General features: G+C 34.6%; 8 protein-coding genes across 16 annotated transcripts; 2 read left to right on the plus strand and 6 right to left on the minus strand.

The window, feature by feature from the left end:
• Positions 1–570: 570 nt before the first annotated feature.
• AT1G24000 (Polyketide cyclase/dehydrase and lipid transport superfamily protein) lies at positions 571–1,229 on the minus strand. The gene is made up of 2 exons (NM_102247.3): positions 1,084–1,229; positions 571–982 (listed from the first exon to the last, which is right to left on the minus strand). Exons 1-2 carry the CDS (start codon positions 1,187–1,189, stop codon positions 720–722), a joined length of 369 nt encoding a protein of 122 aa, NP_173811.1. The 5' UTR covers positions 1,190–1,229; the 3' UTR covers positions 571–719.
• Positions 1,230–3,465: 2,236 nt separating this feature from the next.
• Positions 3,466–4,180, minus strand: AT1G24010 (Polyketide cyclase/dehydrase and lipid transport superfamily protein). The gene is made up of 2 exons (NM_102248.3): positions 4,025–4,180; positions 3,466–3,945 (listed from the first exon to the last, which is right to left on the minus strand). The coding sequence occupies exons 1-2, from the start codon at positions 4,125–4,127 to the stop codon at positions 3,623–3,625; spliced, it is 426 nt and encodes a 141-aa protein (NP_173812.1). The 5' UTR covers positions 4,128–4,180; the 3' UTR covers positions 3,466–3,622.
• A 601-nt stretch (positions 4,181–4,781) lies between these two features.
• MLP423 (MLP-like protein 423) lies at positions 4,782–6,728 on the minus strand. 2 transcript variants are annotated; one of them, NM_001198146.1, is made up of 3 exons: positions 6,562–6,728; positions 5,935–6,143; positions 5,063–5,596 (listed from the first exon to the last, which is right to left on the minus strand). In NM_001198146.1, exons 2-3 carry the CDS (start codon positions 6,119–6,121, stop codon positions 5,316–5,318), a joined length of 468 nt encoding a protein of 155 aa, NP_001185075.1. In that variant the 5' UTR covers positions 6,122–6,143; positions 6,562–6,728; the 3' UTR covers positions 5,063–5,315. The 2 variants fall into 2 exon arrangements, with proteins under 2 accessions (NP_173813.1, NP_001185075.1); NM_102249.6 differs by lacking the exon at positions 6,562–6,728 and having other exon boundaries at positions 4,782–5,596; positions 5,935–6,205.
• A 1,151-nt stretch (positions 6,729–7,879) lies between these two features.
• AT1G24030 (Protein kinase superfamily protein) lies at positions 7,880–10,123 on the plus strand (the record flags this gene model as incomplete). 6 transcript variants are annotated; one of them, NM_102250.5, is made up of 7 exons in its annotated part: positions 7,880–8,165; positions 8,265–8,452; positions 8,571–8,769; positions 8,838–9,001; positions 9,091–9,195; positions 9,394–9,516; positions 9,619–10,123. In NM_102250.5, the coding sequence occupies 7 exons, from the start codon at positions 8,057–8,059 to the stop codon at positions 9,856–9,858; spliced, it is 1,128 nt and encodes a 375-aa protein (NP_173814.2). The 6 variants fall into 6 exon arrangements, with proteins under 6 accessions (NP_173814.2, NP_001077592.1, NP_001320422.1 ...); NM_001084123.1 differs by having other exon boundaries at positions 7,897–8,123; NM_001332631.1 differs by having other exon boundaries at positions 7,897–8,452; positions 9,619–9,858.
• AT1G24040 (Acyl-CoA N-acyltransferases (NAT) superfamily protein) lies at positions 8,440–11,500 on the minus strand (the record flags this gene model as incomplete). 3 transcript variants are annotated; one of them, NM_102251.2, is made up of 3 exons in its annotated part: positions 10,451–11,458; positions 10,276–10,354; positions 8,440–8,750 (listed from the first exon to the last, which is right to left on the minus strand). In NM_102251.2, the coding sequence occupies exon 1, from the start codon at positions 11,414–11,416 to the stop codon at positions 10,457–10,459; it is 960 nt and encodes a 319-aa protein (NP_173815.2). In that variant the 5' UTR covers positions 11,417–11,458. The 3 variants fall into 3 exon arrangements, with proteins under 3 accessions (NP_173815.2, NP_849703.1, NP_001321714.1); NM_179372.3 differs by having other exon boundaries at positions 8,452–8,750; positions 10,276–11,466; NM_001332635.1 differs by lacking the exons at positions 8,440–8,750; positions 10,276–10,354 and having other exon boundaries at positions 10,457–11,476.
• A 130-nt stretch (positions 11,501–11,630) lies between these two features.
• Positions 11,631–13,572, plus strand: AT1G24050 (RNA-processing, Lsm domain-containing protein). The gene is made up of 5 exons (NM_102252.5): positions 11,631–11,873; positions 11,980–12,145; positions 12,241–12,321; positions 12,806–12,929; positions 13,061–13,572. The coding sequence occupies exons 1-5, from the start codon at positions 11,720–11,722 to the stop codon at positions 13,100–13,102; spliced, it is 567 nt and encodes a 188-aa protein (NP_173816.2). The 5' UTR covers positions 11,631–11,719; the 3' UTR covers positions 13,103–13,572.
• Positions 13,573–14,398: 826 nt separating this feature from the next.
• AT1G24060 (uncharacterized protein) lies at positions 14,399–14,719 on the minus strand (the record flags this gene model as incomplete). Its single annotated transcript, NM_102253.2, has 1 exon — positions 14,399–14,719. The coding sequence occupies one exon, from the start codon at positions 14,717–14,719 to the stop codon at positions 14,399–14,401; it is 321 nt and encodes a 106-aa protein (NP_173817.2).
• A 344-nt stretch (positions 14,720–15,063) lies between these two features.
• AT1G24062 (Cysteine-rich protein) lies at positions 15,064–15,630 on the minus strand. Its single transcript, NM_001036010.2, has 2 exons — positions 15,487–15,630; positions 15,064–15,388 (listed from the first exon to the last, which is right to left on the minus strand). The coding sequence occupies exons 1-2, from the start codon at positions 15,557–15,559 to the stop codon at positions 15,165–15,167; spliced, it is 297 nt and encodes a 98-aa protein (NP_001031087.1). The 5' UTR covers positions 15,560–15,630; the 3' UTR covers positions 15,064–15,164.
• Between the last annotated feature and the right edge of the window lie 134 nt (positions 15,631–15,764).

The following is a 15,764-nucleotide window of genomic DNA, read 5'->3' on the forward strand; positions in this document are numbered from 1 at the left end:
TTTATTTTTTATTATTTATGCAAGTGTGTATAGCATGGATATAGAATTTCGTAATTATTTTCATATATATATTAACATTTAAGATATAACACAAATAATATTTAATCATATCACAAAAAAATTTCAAAATAAACTTTAAACTGATAACTAAATAAGGAAGTTTGAGCTAAGTGTATCATTAGATAATTCAAATTAATGTTTGTGGTAGAAGAAAAGGACAATGTAAAAAAAAAAAAAAGTATCTGCTAACTAGATTCGAACCCAAGCACGGGTGAAAGAGTATGGGGGACACAACCACTAACGCTGGCTTCACATATATCAATTGTCTTACAAGATAAAATTTATAAAACTTGTGTAGGGCACGTGCCCTACCTACCCACAACGTAGATCCGCCCCTGCCCACCACTTAACTTTAACATCAGATGGAATCTTCCTAACTTTTATCAAAAGTTTAAGAATTTGCATTTTGTTTCATCCCACTTAATTAACCAGTAGTACATGCATGTGAGATTAAATAAATTACGCAGAAACAAAAGAAAATTATTGTGAATACTAATTGACTCCAACAAGCAAATATTTATTGATTATGCATTTTCAAAGAATTTAAGTAAATACATCATAAATCCAATTATTATAACGATAACTATTTCATATAGTGTGATAGAATAATAGATATAAATAACTATATATATGGGTTCCACTTTGTATAAAATTTTAGATTATTCTTTAAAATTAAGAATAGCCTCATCCAACTTCTTAAAGTACTTGACAGATTCGTCGATGATGGAATGTGGATCATCGATGTCTTTGTGAACCTTCTCGAAGTGGAATGTCCATACCACGTGGCTACCATCACCAACCCCTATCGGAGTAACAGCAATGGATCCTTTAAGCGTCTTGAAGTATTTCTGGATTTCGGAGCCACTCATTTGAATTGTCATCGTTTTCTTCACCAAATCCACAGCCTCGATTTCCGTCTTGCCTATGGTTGAAGCATAAAGTTAATTAGCGTTAAATCAAGAATATTATGAATGGAATGATGAATCAATGAGGAGGTTGATGTAAATAATGGAAAAGAGTTACCATTTTTTTCAAAAGGGCGATTCGTGTCCTCAACGAAAGCTGAAAAGAATTTGTCTGCCGGACACTTAACGTCAAACTTAACAGACAAAGCTCCCTTTAGTGTCATTATCGATTTTTTTTTATTTTTTTTAAGAGCAAATGTTTTTGTGGATGTGATATTAATCTTCTCAACTAACGTGTTTATATAGAGAGAGAGGTTTACAAAAATTACCTTAATTACTTTTACTTAGCTCCATCCACTTTACTTTTCACCGTAAGGAATCTCACCAACTTTAGCCAAAAGCTCCAATATTTTGAACTTTGCTTTCACCCGTTCAATTATTCATTGTGGAGGGTAAATAAGTTGTTCATATTGATTTGATCTGCATAATATATCAAATAACTCCAATCAAGCAAGTATTTTACGCAATAGGTGTTTTTCTAACTACATTCTTAAGAAATGTGATCAACTGGAAATGGTTTTGACTAATGAATATTGTGAAATAAAATCACGTAGTCACGAGTTACTCAACTTTCACAAACTGATGAGCAACCTAAAATTTCAATTATGTTTAGCAACCCATATTTTGATCTATTTTTTTTTTAATACATCTAGCGATTAACTACCCGGAAGAAAATACGAATAATGCGACCTAATTTATTTCCCCTGCTTAATTTTGAAAGAAACTCGAACCATACGCAACTTATCTATATTTAGTACTTTATCATGAAGAAAAATGTGAACATGTGGGACAATGTCTTTGATGAAGTGAAAGTGGTTTTGACTAATGTACATCATCAAATAAATATCACTAAATGCTCAAGTCACTCAACTAACTTTAGTTTCAATTACCATACATTAGGAATAGTAATAAAAATCACATTAGAAATTTCACAATATATTATCTGAACTAGATCATAAAAAATAAGCGTGTTACACTGTTACGTTTTTTTTGTTTGTTTTTCGGGGTAAGCGTGTTACACAAATGATTCTTCTTTATTACCCTTATTGAGAAATATTATGACTATATGTGCTATTTCTTTTTCTTGGTATGTTGATGAAAATCTTAACTTTTGCTAGCTTGCTATTTCTTTTTCTTATCAGAAATAAAAATTATTGGGAATTTAGCGTATGTCTCAATTAAATAATTCTGAAGAGAGATCATATAACCATATTTTGTCAAGGAAATCTCATAACCCTCAAACAAAAGAAAAACCTATCTAGCTTACTAGCTCGCTCTTAATTTATGATTTAACTGATTCAACTGCATTATTTACCAATTGGATTCAACCAAAATAATTATTCGACGTAGTTGATTTTGTAAGTACATTATTAAAAATATGATAATAAACCAATGTGAACATGATGAATTATAAGTTTTAACAAATAATGTTATAATATATAACTACGTTAGTAAATGGATTCTAGAGATCATAATGCATACATATTTTACGGTTTGTGAGTTGATATTAGTGATTGTTCCATTGGAGATGAGAATTTGTATCAATTTCTTAACTGAAAATGGCAATGCGTGAACGTGTTGTATCATTATGACTCACACATTGTTATTTTGTTCATAATGAGTCTGTTCAAGTAAAGTGGATGTCTACGTGGAAGAAAATACAAATTGTGCAAAGATGATTAATTTCTTCTGCTTAATTTAGCAAGTAACGCGAACCATACGCAATTGATTGATATTTAGTAATTTTCAAGAACAAAAATATGATAGGTGACCAGCGGGTATTTATGAATATCATCAGATAAATACTGAAGTCTCTAGCTCAACGTTTTCGAGTAATAAAAGTTTAATTTCAAATACATTACATTTAAATATATCTTAAAATGTGTGTAACATAAGTAAGTTTTATATGCATGATTATTGATATTAAATTGAGAAACTTTGGTCTTTTTTTTTTTGAGAAACTCAAAATTTCTAACAAATGTAAAAGTTAACGATAATGAATATTTATTAATAATAAGAATAAATTGATAGTCTCTTTGGATAAAAGTACCTACTGAAACTGAAAGGGTATATATATAGTTCTGATTTGGTCCGAACAAACATTGTAGGTATATTCAAAGAGGCTATCAAAGTTTTTTCAAAAGAAAAACATTGTAGGTTTATTTGACTGTCCATTTTCTTTCTTATGTCATGGAGATTCTTAATTCTTAGATTTCACTTTTTCTTGATAACTAATTACTTGCGTTTCTTAAAAAACTAATAGCCAAATTGGTTAGGTTATATATGCATTGTCTTGTCCATGTGTTTTTTCTTATGTATTGGTAAATCAGAACTAATTAAACAATGAGTTACATAATCCACATATAAGTTACTTAATTTATCAAACTAATCATGGATAAATTAGCCTCTATATTAAAATCGTTGATACAAACAATAACTCACATGCAAAACGATATATTATTATGTATATTGAAATCTTTATGAGTAACTACATCCCAAATGCCAATCAATGTTAACCATTACTAGTCTATATGCTGCAATAACCGTAGATAAATAACTTTAAATGGGTTCCACTTTATTAACCAGTTAAGATAACTCTAATTAAAATCTTCAACAAGATACTCATCCATCTCCTTAAAGAACTCTACAAAAGTGTCCATGATGGTGCCTGGGTCTTTAATGTCAGAGTTGATCTTCTCATACTTTACTGTCAATATCGCACGGTCACAGTCATTGTCTTCCACATGAGTGATGGTCATGGTTCCTTCGAGTTTCTTGTACCCATCCGGGTTTTGCCACGTGGCCATGTCAGGGGTGATTGTTCCTTTGAACGATTTGTACCACTCCGATATCTGAAAGCCCTCGATTCTAAACGTAGTCTTTTTCTTCTCCAAAGGTACCTCCTCGATCTCCACCGTGACTATGGTGAAACACAGCAATTAGAGTTTTAAATAAGATTTATATCAATCAATGAGATGTACGTAATGGAGAAGAGTTACCATCGTCTTTAGGTAGATCCATCGTCTCGATGCAAGTTTGAAAGAATTTCTTCGCCGGAGACTTTATGTGAAAATCAGTTGACAAGTATCCATTTAGTGTCATTATTTCTCTCTCTTTTTTTTTTTTTTAGTATATGTTGTGTGGCTTAGATAATAATCTTCTTAGTTCTTAATGATGGTGTTTTAAATACAAAGAGTTTCTGAAAATTACGTCAATTATTTTACCTAACACCACCATATCTAACATTTTCACCATAATCGAATCTTTCTAAATTTAACCAAAAGCTTAACAGACATGTGACAGCTATAAACATATGTATTCAGCTTAATTCACCACCCAATTAATTAATTAATAATTGTATGTATAGGAGATTTCATCTACGTAGTAGATGGTTTGTAAACAAACCTTTATAAAATGGGAAGTTCTTTGGAAAAGAAAATTGGAGATTCTAAGAAAATTTTCAGCAATGTAGCAAAATGTTGAAAGACTAATGAACTATTACTAAAAATTAAAATAATTAGAATTAAAAATCAAACACAAACAAAATAAAATTATAAAGATTTCTCAAAAGTTATAATGACGATTATCCAAAACCATTAGGTATATGTATGAGTCTAAGAAAATGTGATTGTCTTGATTTCTTCAAAATGAATTTCTTAGAATGTACCTACTACATGCAAGTAAATAGTAGATTAGACTAAAACCAAAAAGAAAGAAAAAAAGCGTACCGTTGAACAAAAAAAAACACGATTTTGCAAATCCATAATGTTTTAATTAGCGGTTCACTATCTTTCGCCAGATCCGTCACTATTTCGCAAATTTCATGTCAAACAGAATTGATACAAGATCTTGAGCTTCCTTCACCAAATTGATTCTCTGAGTCCAAGTTGCAAAGCAATAAATAACGTCGTTGCAAGTTGCTCATTGCATGGCAAGTCTCAATTGATCGGAATGTCCTTCTTTAAATATGGTTCGGTTTGGCTCCAACTCGATCGTCAAACTCAAACTACATTAATATGACTCTTCATTTGTTTGTCTTTTAATTTATTTTTTTATCTACCAACCAATCCGGTCCAAGAGCCAAATAATTACTCTACCACAAGGTTCGATTTTTTCAAAATGTTCGACTAAATTGGCTTTTGTAAAAAGCTTATGGCCTACTAGGCTGCATAAACTCCGAAATCATAAAACGTGGATATTCATAAAGGGGTTCCACTTTATTCAACTTCTTAATTAGAAAAATCTTATAGAGACGGTCGAACCCTCTTATATAATTTAAAGGTTCTAGTGTTAGGCACTAGTTTGCTTAAGAAGATACTCATCTATCTCTTTGAAGTTCTTGACAGCAAAGTCCTTGATGACATGTGGATCATCGATCTCATGGGCGGTCTTCTCAAACTCACCAGACCATTTCAGAAGGCTACCACCATCCTTAGGGATAACGGTGATGGTTCCTTTGAAGGTTTTGTAGTACTCCAACATTTCTCCGCCAATGATGCTGTACGACATGCTTTTGTTCTCCAAATCCACTGCTTCGATCCTCTCCGCCGATATCTTCACCAGTGGAGATCCTATATTACGGTAAAGAGTAGAAACAATGAGCATTTTTTAAATAAAGATATGGTGAGAGAGTGAAATATAGTCAATGAAGACATAGATCATTTAGGGTTTATAATGAGTTATTGACCATTAAGTAACATGAATTATTTATTATTATCTTTAATACATACAAGTCTTCCTATCTAGAACCACACTTGTTTTTTTTTTTGAAAGATGTCTTCATGAATGTAGTACTCAATCTTGAATGCGACAAGATTTATGCTAATTACTTAATTAGCCATTTAGGTATTTATTCGAAACATGATTTATTAATTATGGTTACAAATTAAAGACAAAATGAGAAATGTACCTTCTCCATAAGTAATGAGGCGAATGGAGCCAGGAGCGTTGCCATCGCCGGCTAGAACTTGGATGGTTTTGTAGTCGTTAGGGAAAGCTTTGGGGAAGAGATTGATGCCGTCGCCAAGGGCTACCCAGAACTTTTCAGCCGGAGACTTAACCTCAACCTCCACATGAAGAACACCACTCAACCCCATTTGTTTCTAATTAAAAAAAAAACTCAATTATTTTGTATGTCTTTGAATGATTTGTTTGTATAACTTGTCAATGAACGTGTCTATATATAGAGAGGTTTTAAAGCCTTTAGTGATATGATAAATTGCATTAACTATGTGGAGCAACTCATCCAACTAATTTTTCATCCTATGGGTCCTTTTTAAAATTAACCTAAAGCTTATACATTTGCCATTCTTCATTGCTATCTCACCCACTCAAAGAGGTGGATGAATCAATAAATCGATGCATGGTATAACATTCAGTACAAAGAAATTAAAACTGGTTTTGTACTGCTTTAAAACAAAATTGTCGGTGATAAATGTTGAAAAACATATAGTATTGAGAGTCTATCGGCCAAAAAAAAAAAAAAAAAAAATCTAGATATTTTTCATATATTCATACACGTTATTTTTATGGCTACACTCATCTACATATATATTTTTCTTATTATGGATTTAAATTTTTAGGAAACAAAATTATTTCAACTTTTCATGATTATATCTACCCTTTTTAACACTTGATTAATTGGTTTCTCTTCTTTCAAGGTTTTTAGATCAAAGTTTCAATTGTTTGATTTATTTGAAAAACTATTTATCATAGAGAGTGTTTATGGCCTAGAGATAAACTAATCCCTTGTTCGTATTTCTTCAGATCGATTTTGTGAGATTACCATTTTTTCAGATCACTTACTTGGTTCTTTGTTGAACAATGGTAATGTCACACAATCGATCTGAAGAACCAAGTAAGTGAAGTAGCATATTTTACATAATTGGTTCTCATTTACGACCTCTCATAATAACTGTGGGCCAATATGTGAAACATGATGAGATTTAAATGGTTATAAATAATGTATTATCATTGATCAAAAATAAATCAGTAAACGTTCACGTCACACAATTAGTCAAACATAACAACTTAATAATTGCAAATTGCATTTCATAAGAATAAAACTTTCTAATCATAAAGAGCTGAATGTTTCCTCTTTATTTTCTACAATAATCTTCTTGGTGGCACTGGCATGGTTAGGTGCAATGCAATAAAGCCAAAACAATTTCTTCATCGTTAGGTACTTTGATTTCACCATTGTGCGAGAAAACAGCATGTTGGTTTCCATTGATATAAAACGACAACCACTCTTCAATCGTAAAATAAAAATGTTCTAAGAATGAGTCATCATTTCTATTCGAAGCAAAAGTTCATCCGAACCCAAATCCTTAATATACAATTGGATACGTTAAAGTTACAGTATCCTAGGATTTGTCAATCTTATTAAAAAAAACTAAGATTGCTTTAAGAAAATTATAGGTTTTCTCCACTTATAAAGTTTAACTTTTATAATCTCTCTCTCAACGAACTATGAAAACAACATTAGTAAATAGTAATATAGAAGTCTAGAGAAAAAAGTTGAGACGAAAAGGGTAAGGAAACACTCTGAAAGCAGCTTCCCATCTCTATTTGATCGACAGAGATACGTACGTACACAAACTGGTTAGAAGGAGATAGATTCAGACAAGAGAACCAAACCGAGAATTTGAGCTTAGAAAAGTTAAGGAAACATCAAGTCTTTACTTTCTCAAGATGGCTCTCAATTTCTTTTGCTTCACGTACATGTAATCTACGTATTCTTCAGCTCTACCGTCTCTTTCTCTCTCTCTTGAACTTTCGGTAGTTGAAATACTGCTGTTGAGTATTTCAGAAACCTAACCCTCAAAATCAATTAACTTTATTGCACTCTATATTTATCATCTTCAACCACAACAATCTTCTGTTTCTTTGGAAGCAACTAACTACAAAGAACATCTTCACGACTAGAAAGACACATACCCTTCTGTCTTAAGGACGAGACCAGAAGCTTCTTCTATCGGCTTTGTAATGGTCTACAAAGGATAAGAAAAAACCAAATCCAAACTAAAGCTATGCATTTTCCACTTGTTTCGGCTTGGAACAAGAGAAGGAGAAGCAAATCATATGATACGGATCCATGTACGTTCCTTTTCTCCATCATCTTCGCCAGATGGCATAAAAGTATGTTACTGTTTTTGTTTTTCGACATTACTACTACTGAATATAAAGGGTTTAGGTAAAACTGAATCACCATCTGTTTGAAACTAACCTTCTTCTCAGGGGTCTACAGAACAGCAGAATGCTGGCAAATCGAAGATCAGGCTTCTCAGCCAAGGAAGCGAAGATTCGGGTCATCAGTTTATACCCTCAAGGAGATGGAGGAGGCCACAAGTTCTTTCAGTGATGAGAATCTCCTCGGTAAAGGAGGCTTTGGCCGAGTTTACCAAGGCACTTTAAAAACAGGAGAGGTAGGAACTATATAGCTTCATTTATGTGATTTACAGGCTTTGTAATGTTACAAAAACTTTTCTATCGAAGAGGAGCTATTAGAGTAGGATACATATCTTAATCCCTTGTTATTTGAAGGTTGTTGCAATCAAGAAGATGGATTTACCTACGTTTAAAAAGGCTGACGGAGAAAGAGAATTTCGTGTGGAGGTGGATATCTTGAGCAGACTCGACCACCCAAATCTGGTCTCTTTGATCGGCTATTGTGCAGATGGGAAACACCGGTTCCTAGTATATGAATATATGCAAAATGGAAACCTGCAAGATCATTTGAATGGTAAGTCAACAAAATAAGAGCCCAATCCACTAAAACCAATTGGCGACTAAACCGCGTCTTTATCACAGGAATCAAAGAAGCAAAAATAAGCTGGCCAATAAGGCTCAGAATTGCACTAGGAGCAGCAAAAGGACTCGCGTATCTCCATTCAAGTTCTTCTGTTGGGATTCCAATTGTTCACAGAGACTTCAAATCCACCAACGTTCTACTAGACTCCAATTATAATGCAAAGGTTCTTATACAGTTAATAGAAATGGAGGGTTTATGCAGCACTAATACCAAGCATAGACTAAAACTAAGATGTGAGTGTAATCCTTGCAGATATCCGACTTTGGACTAGCAAAGTTGATGCCAGAAGGAAAGGATACTTGTGTCACAGCAAGAGTTCTAGGAACATTCGGCTATTTCGACCCAGAATATACATCGGTAAAGATTCTTACTTATATTTCACACATGATTCTCTTCCGATAGGGTAAACTAGACACTACTTAAGAAAAATTAAAACTTGCTAGTAATGACATAAAATAGCCTGGAAAAGGAACTTTAATCACACTCACATATCAGAGCCAATAGGCAACGGAGGACAATTTTTAGCATAATTTTTGTTCCCTTCTTCTGTGGCAGACAGGTAAACTTACTCTACAAAGCGACATTTATGCATTTGGGGTTGTGCTGCTAGAACTACTTACTGGACGCAGAGCAGTTGACTTAACTCAGGGCCCAAATGAACAGAACCTGGTGCTACAGGTAAAATGGACCTTTTAGGTTCTATGATTCACAAACACAAAAAGTTCAAAGATCAGGAAACTTAACATAGGAATAAACTGATCAATTATCTCTACGTTTCAGGTTAGGAATATACTGAATGATAGAAAGAAATTGCGTAAGGTTATAGATGTCGAGCTGCCTCGGAATTCATACAGCATGGAAGCTATAACCATGTTTGCTGATCTAGCATCACGGTGCATCCGTATAGAGAGTAAAGAGCGACCTTCAGTGATGGATTGTGTTAAGGAACTGCAACTAATTATCTACACAAACTCGAAGGGTGGTTTGGGTGGGACGATTCCTACATTCAGAAGGCTCTAGACACTGAATTCTTCGAAACAAGTAAAATGGATTACTGTCATTTTTCCTAAAATGAGAGGTCACTGATAAAAAAACACTTGATAAATATAAACAAACAATACTAATTATGAATTACCGGATAATTTCAATTCAACTTCCAGCTAGGAAACTTTGATCAAGCGATATTATTTGGATATATATACTATAATTTCACTAAGAAAATCAAGCACTAGATGTATCCGTATAGTATGTTGTATTTGCTGCTATGAATGTTTTGCTTTAAGAGAAATGAGTACATAAATTCAGGGGTGTAGTCTTGTTTTTTCTTTCCTTCTTTCGCCTAATGCCTAAAGAATTAACCACATGTCTATGAACAAGAAATACAATCGCTGCCAATACAGGAAGCAGATAACAAAGATAAGAGTGTGTGTGGAGTACCTCTACTAAGATCATATAAACAATAGGTCGAAGCAAACGGGATTATCAACCCGACCCTTGGTCATGTCACATTTAGCTCCTACATAATAAAGCCAATCACAATGTTTGTTATAAATTCAGAAAAGGTTGAGAAGAAGACTAAAAGCTAATTGGTACACTGATGGAAAAACTGTACCCATGTTTACACATTTGCAGAGGAGGTCAGCTCATTATCAGACCCCACCATTTCTACTATAGGATTGGTGCATAGTGGAAGAAGTTTCTTCCGCATCAAATGCTTACGCCGCTGTAACATCAGAAGGACCAAAACTGTATCTGTCTTAACAACCTCGTATCCTGCCTTCTTGTACATATTGAAAGGAGCCTCATCAACCATCCTACAATGCAAGTATACATCTTTTGATGGACTAATCTGAGATATCAGTTCCTCACTCGCCTTCAACAAATGCCACCCAATTCCTCTCCTTCTAAGATCCTCTTTGACAGTCATGTTACAGATATAAGGTGATTCCTTAGGAGGAGTTGGAGAAGGAGGAGAAGCATTAGCGCCTCGTTTCTCCAAACAAACCTCAACAGTTCCAGCCATCACAGCCTCCTCCTCTCCATCATCACTAAACTCATCAACTTTTTTCCTAAAGAAACCAACTAAAGTAACTGCGTGTGGCAACACTTCTCTTCTCTCAATCAAATACTGCTTAATCAAAAACCGTAACACAGACTGATAACCAGAAGGTAATAACATCGATTCACCAAATGACTCAGCCAATAGATGCACCGTTGAATCCATCTCTTCATGTCTCATAACTCGAACCCACATCGATCCAGATTCAAGCTCTTGAAAATACGCAAATCCTTCAAGAGTTTTAAGCTTCTCTAACTCATCGTTACTCAAAAACCTCCCGGTACGAAACGATTCCTCTAGAAACGCGTAATTCCCGGTCGATTTAGAGTTTTCTTCTCCAGTTTCTGTAGCTGTCGAAACTGAAGAAGGAGGGAAAGCGAATCTGAGATTGGAGCGGTGAGATTTACACGAGTAGAGTAATGGATATCTATGTGAAGAAGACGAGAAGCCAAACTTCGTTGATTGGGTTGGTTTGAGAGAATCAACAGAGAAAGCTAGTGAGATGCTTAAAGCCGCCATTGACACACACACACACGATTTTCTCCGATTTGATTGTGGTTCAGTGTTCGCTAATCTGTTTATAACGAAATAAAATGGATAAAGTAACAGTCATACACTAATCTTTAAAACGCCGCGTTTTGAACTAATCATGAAGCTCAGTAGTTATTGGGCCCTTATGGCCCATATACTGATATAAAAATGAGGAAACTGTTATAAGCCAGTAGCTATTTGGGCTTAAGGCCCATATTGCGATATATATAGTTTTAATTTTTCCGAAGTTCGGCGATTTCAGAAGACGGAGGAGGAGCGAGGACGGCCGCCATGGATCCAGCAGGAGCATCGGTGGCCAGCGCAATCGGAGGAGAAGGAGAGAAATTCGCGGTGGGGAATATTTATTCAGTGAAGGTGATCACCGGAGATGAGTTCAGAGGGATCGTCATGGCTTACGACCCCATCCCCAACTTCGTCTTTTTTGATATCCTTAATTTCTTTAATTGTTTGTTTCATCAAAATTTGAGATTTAGGTATTTTCAATGTCTTGACCTGAATTGTGTTATCCTTGACGAGTTATTGGTTATTACAAGAGGGTACAAAACCTAGACCTGGGCATTTGAAGAACACTCGGATGGTGAATGCGAGTTTTATTACAGGGCTTTCGTATTTAGGCAAAACTGAAGATCCACTTGATTCAGACAACTTTTCTGTTGATCTTAATGGTCTCCGAGCTAAAGAGGCACTTGCTATCAGGTGATAAGATATTTTGTTGTTGAATCCTTTCAAAATGCAATTTTTATTGCTATTTGCTTGTTTTGAGCTTACTTGGGAAAACGTATTGAGCACAGGCAAGCGGAAGCAGATGCTGAAAGAATGGGAGTTGGTGTTACCGCTGAGGCTCAGAGCATCTTCGACGCGTTGTCTAAGACGTAAGGATCTTCTCTTTTTATACGTTTTCGGATCGAAAAATAAGCTAATCTCTAAGAAGGAAACACAGCTTAGAGTATACGGTAGAGAGGTGGGACGAGATCGTAATCTAATGTTGTTTAGTTGAACTATTAGTTCTTTGTAAACAATTGCTTGGGTTGGAGGATTTTGTTTTGTGCGTCTAATGTGTTATTCCCAAAGATAAATTGTTAGGATCTGGACATGATTTAGTGTTGTTTTGCTCTTGGTTTCCGGTGATGCTAGTTTGCAACTATATATATGTAAAGTTTCTATGTTTGTGGTTGTTGTAGATTACATATGTTGTGGGCTCTAGTGTCAAGTATCTTTAGTCTTCTTTGTGATACTGATACAGTTAAGAAGCTGTCTAGATACATAGTTTTAGACTACATAAATCCTTAAACTTTCTTTGTTTGAATTTGCTTTTTCTCTTTCGAATGAATCACATGTGAATTATTTTCCTTTTAGGCTTCCTGTGCAATGGGAAAACTCAGACATTCTGGTGATGAAAGAGGTACGCGTTCGTAGCCCGTATCTTTCAGATTGTGTCTTTGGAGGAACTGATGCTGCCAACAACCGAGTCAAGAAAGTGGTAAGCGTCACTTTCAGTTCATTGTGTAATGCCAATTAAGCCTCTGGTGTTATATTAGTCATTTGCATTCAATCGTGTAACGTTGATCAAGCCTTGGGTGTGATAGTAATGCAATTTTGCTTTTATCGCAGCTTGAGCTGGAAAGACGAAGGTTGCAACTCTTTGGCACATGAGGCTAGTGAAAAGAGTCGGTCAGTGAAATAGCGAGAAAGGGTTCGTTGCTACTAACCCGAAAGGCGTCTATAGATCTGATCGACCAGCGAAAAGCGGATATGTTTGCTTTTCGCATGTTGTTGTCTTTACTTAGAATCTGCTTGTCCTTGTAAAAGCAGATTAGAGATTTCTTGAGTTACAGCCTTACAGGGATTGAAATTTGGACTAATTTCACCCTGGTTATTGACAAGAACAGTGAGGTCTTGTCTTGTCCACTTTTTACCAGGGCTTGGTTTATTTATCGCCTGGAACTGTAAACTATTCTGAAATGTTGAACTACTTTTTAGTGACTTCTCCGGTAGATTTTTACATCTCGTGTGCTCTAGAACTGAGTTCCTTGATCAATGCAAAAGTTATAAGAAATATTTTTCTGTTGATTGTTAGTATTGAACTGTGTATAGATTCCAATGATGATCATAATAGACCGTGGTGATGTATAAAACCATCTTATTCGATACACAACATATACAACTATGGACACAACTACTTTGCGTTTGGGTGATCAAGCGTGAGCTAACTTGTTGATTAGAAACCAACATTGATGCTACATGCGAATGAAATTTTACGTTACGACTAAGCTAACTCTGGATAAGCGCTTGCATGAGGAGATGGAGATATAACAATGATCACTCAGGTTGCTTGATATCATTTGAATCAAAGCTTTAAGAATGTTGTAAATTGAATCCAAAAACTAGTAAGACAATGTGTTAATTCAACATTGGAACTTATAAGTATCATAGATCGACGCGAGAGTTCTGCTTCTAACAGATACTTATCACCAAAACCTTAACCTATCTTTAGTGCAAAACACCACTAAACTATGAGCCACAAAAATTATTAAGAAGGCAACAAAAACCCTACTAAGAAGCCAAAGGAAACAATCCACACACTTGCTTCTAATCTTCTACTTGTTGAGTATTTCGCTGAGATTGAGTTGCTTTCTTTAGCAATCCACTACTAACACAAGCCTGAAAACACAACCATTTACCAGCAAGAAGACACCACCACAGCAACAGTGTAACATTACTGAACTCAAGATGAAAAGAGACTAACCTGAAGAGCTCTCTTACCACATGAACGAGAATTGTGCCCTGCTTGACCACATTTATTACAATGTATTGTGCGCTTGCTAAGTTTCCCCTTTTTCTTAGGTGGAGACACATTCTTTCCTTTCCTCTTTCGCTTCTTCGATGGAGACTCACAACAAGTACTTATCAAAACAAGAATGACCAAAATGGTATTTTCTTTGGATTAGTTTATAATTTGAGCACTTTATATACCTTAAGCTTCTTCACATAATCCGGATCATAATCTGGATCATCACAGTACTTAGCACGTTTTCTTTTGTTATTATCAGACGTTATCGTGATCATCCATGGATCATCACACGTTGCACGTGTTCTTTTGTTATTTTCAGACGTAATCTTGATCATCGATGGATCATCACACTTAGCACGTTTTCGTTTGTTATTATCAGATGGCGCAGTATGTTGCTCAGCCTCGGGAGGGATGGTTAGCTTAGTCCCAGCTGAAAGGTAGACGCTGAAACCAAGAAGAAGATTCGGGTGTTTTTTCATGAGTCCCTACACCTTTGAAATGAGACTAGCTTCATCAACTCTACAAAGAGACTAGTAACTTCAGAGTTAATTCATAATGTGATGTTTTGTTGTTTAGCAGAATTGCGAGTTGAAGTTTAGCAGAATTCTAAAGGTAAGGAGAGATTCATGGTTAGGAGGAAGACTTTGATAATAATGCCAGGGAGAGATTCAATTTTTTTGTGTGTTTGCAACTTAAAATCTAGATCTTCCAAGTTATTTTATGTTTTAAATTTTTGATAACTTAAGTGGATGATTAACTTTGGTGTGAATTAAAACATAAAATAAATTTTGGTTCGATCTGGTTATGAACTTCATAATGTTTCTGAATTGAACCGAATTGAATATTTGGTTTTTCTATTCAAAAGAAGATTATTTATCTCTTTATTCATTGTAGGTACGTAAAATAAAATAAAATATATATTAATCAAGGAGAAGGAGGTGAAAGAGTAATAGGATTACAACAACAACGAGGAATGTAAGGTCGTTTAATAGGGGGAAGATCATCAACCTCAGAAGGAGGATATAGGCAGCTACCATCTTTATAAGCCAATAATGCACACCATTTGTTACATTCTGGATCTTGAAATGTCGCGTTACAATTTTCAAAGCATGTTGGAATCACAAGCGTTGCCGCACTTATTCCTATTTCTGCGATATCATCATATATAAGAAGTAATTAAAACTGCAAAAAAAAATACTATGAATAAGTAAATATTGTAATAATTGTATTATCTAAAGAAACATACCAGAGAAGAGGTCATAGGAAATGGTAATCATAACAACGAGAGTGAGTGCAACCAACAATTTAGAAGAACCCATTTTCAAATTCTTACTCGATTTGCTTTTATTAAAACAGGATTTATCGTCTTTGAAGATTTTGTTTGATGTACATTAGTTGAGTATGAAATGATGTATTTATAATTACAGAAGAAGTTCATTACCATAACTTTTGTTAATATAATCAATGTAGATTTTTAACTAAAAATTTAAATCTTTGACCCAAAAAAAAACAAATGGTAAATCA

Source organism: Arabidopsis thaliana, assembly GCF_000001735.4.
Source record: "Arabidopsis thaliana chromosome 1 sequence".
Classification (NCBI taxonomy): Eukaryota; Viridiplantae; Streptophyta; class Magnoliopsida; order Brassicales; family Brassicaceae; genus Arabidopsis; species Arabidopsis thaliana.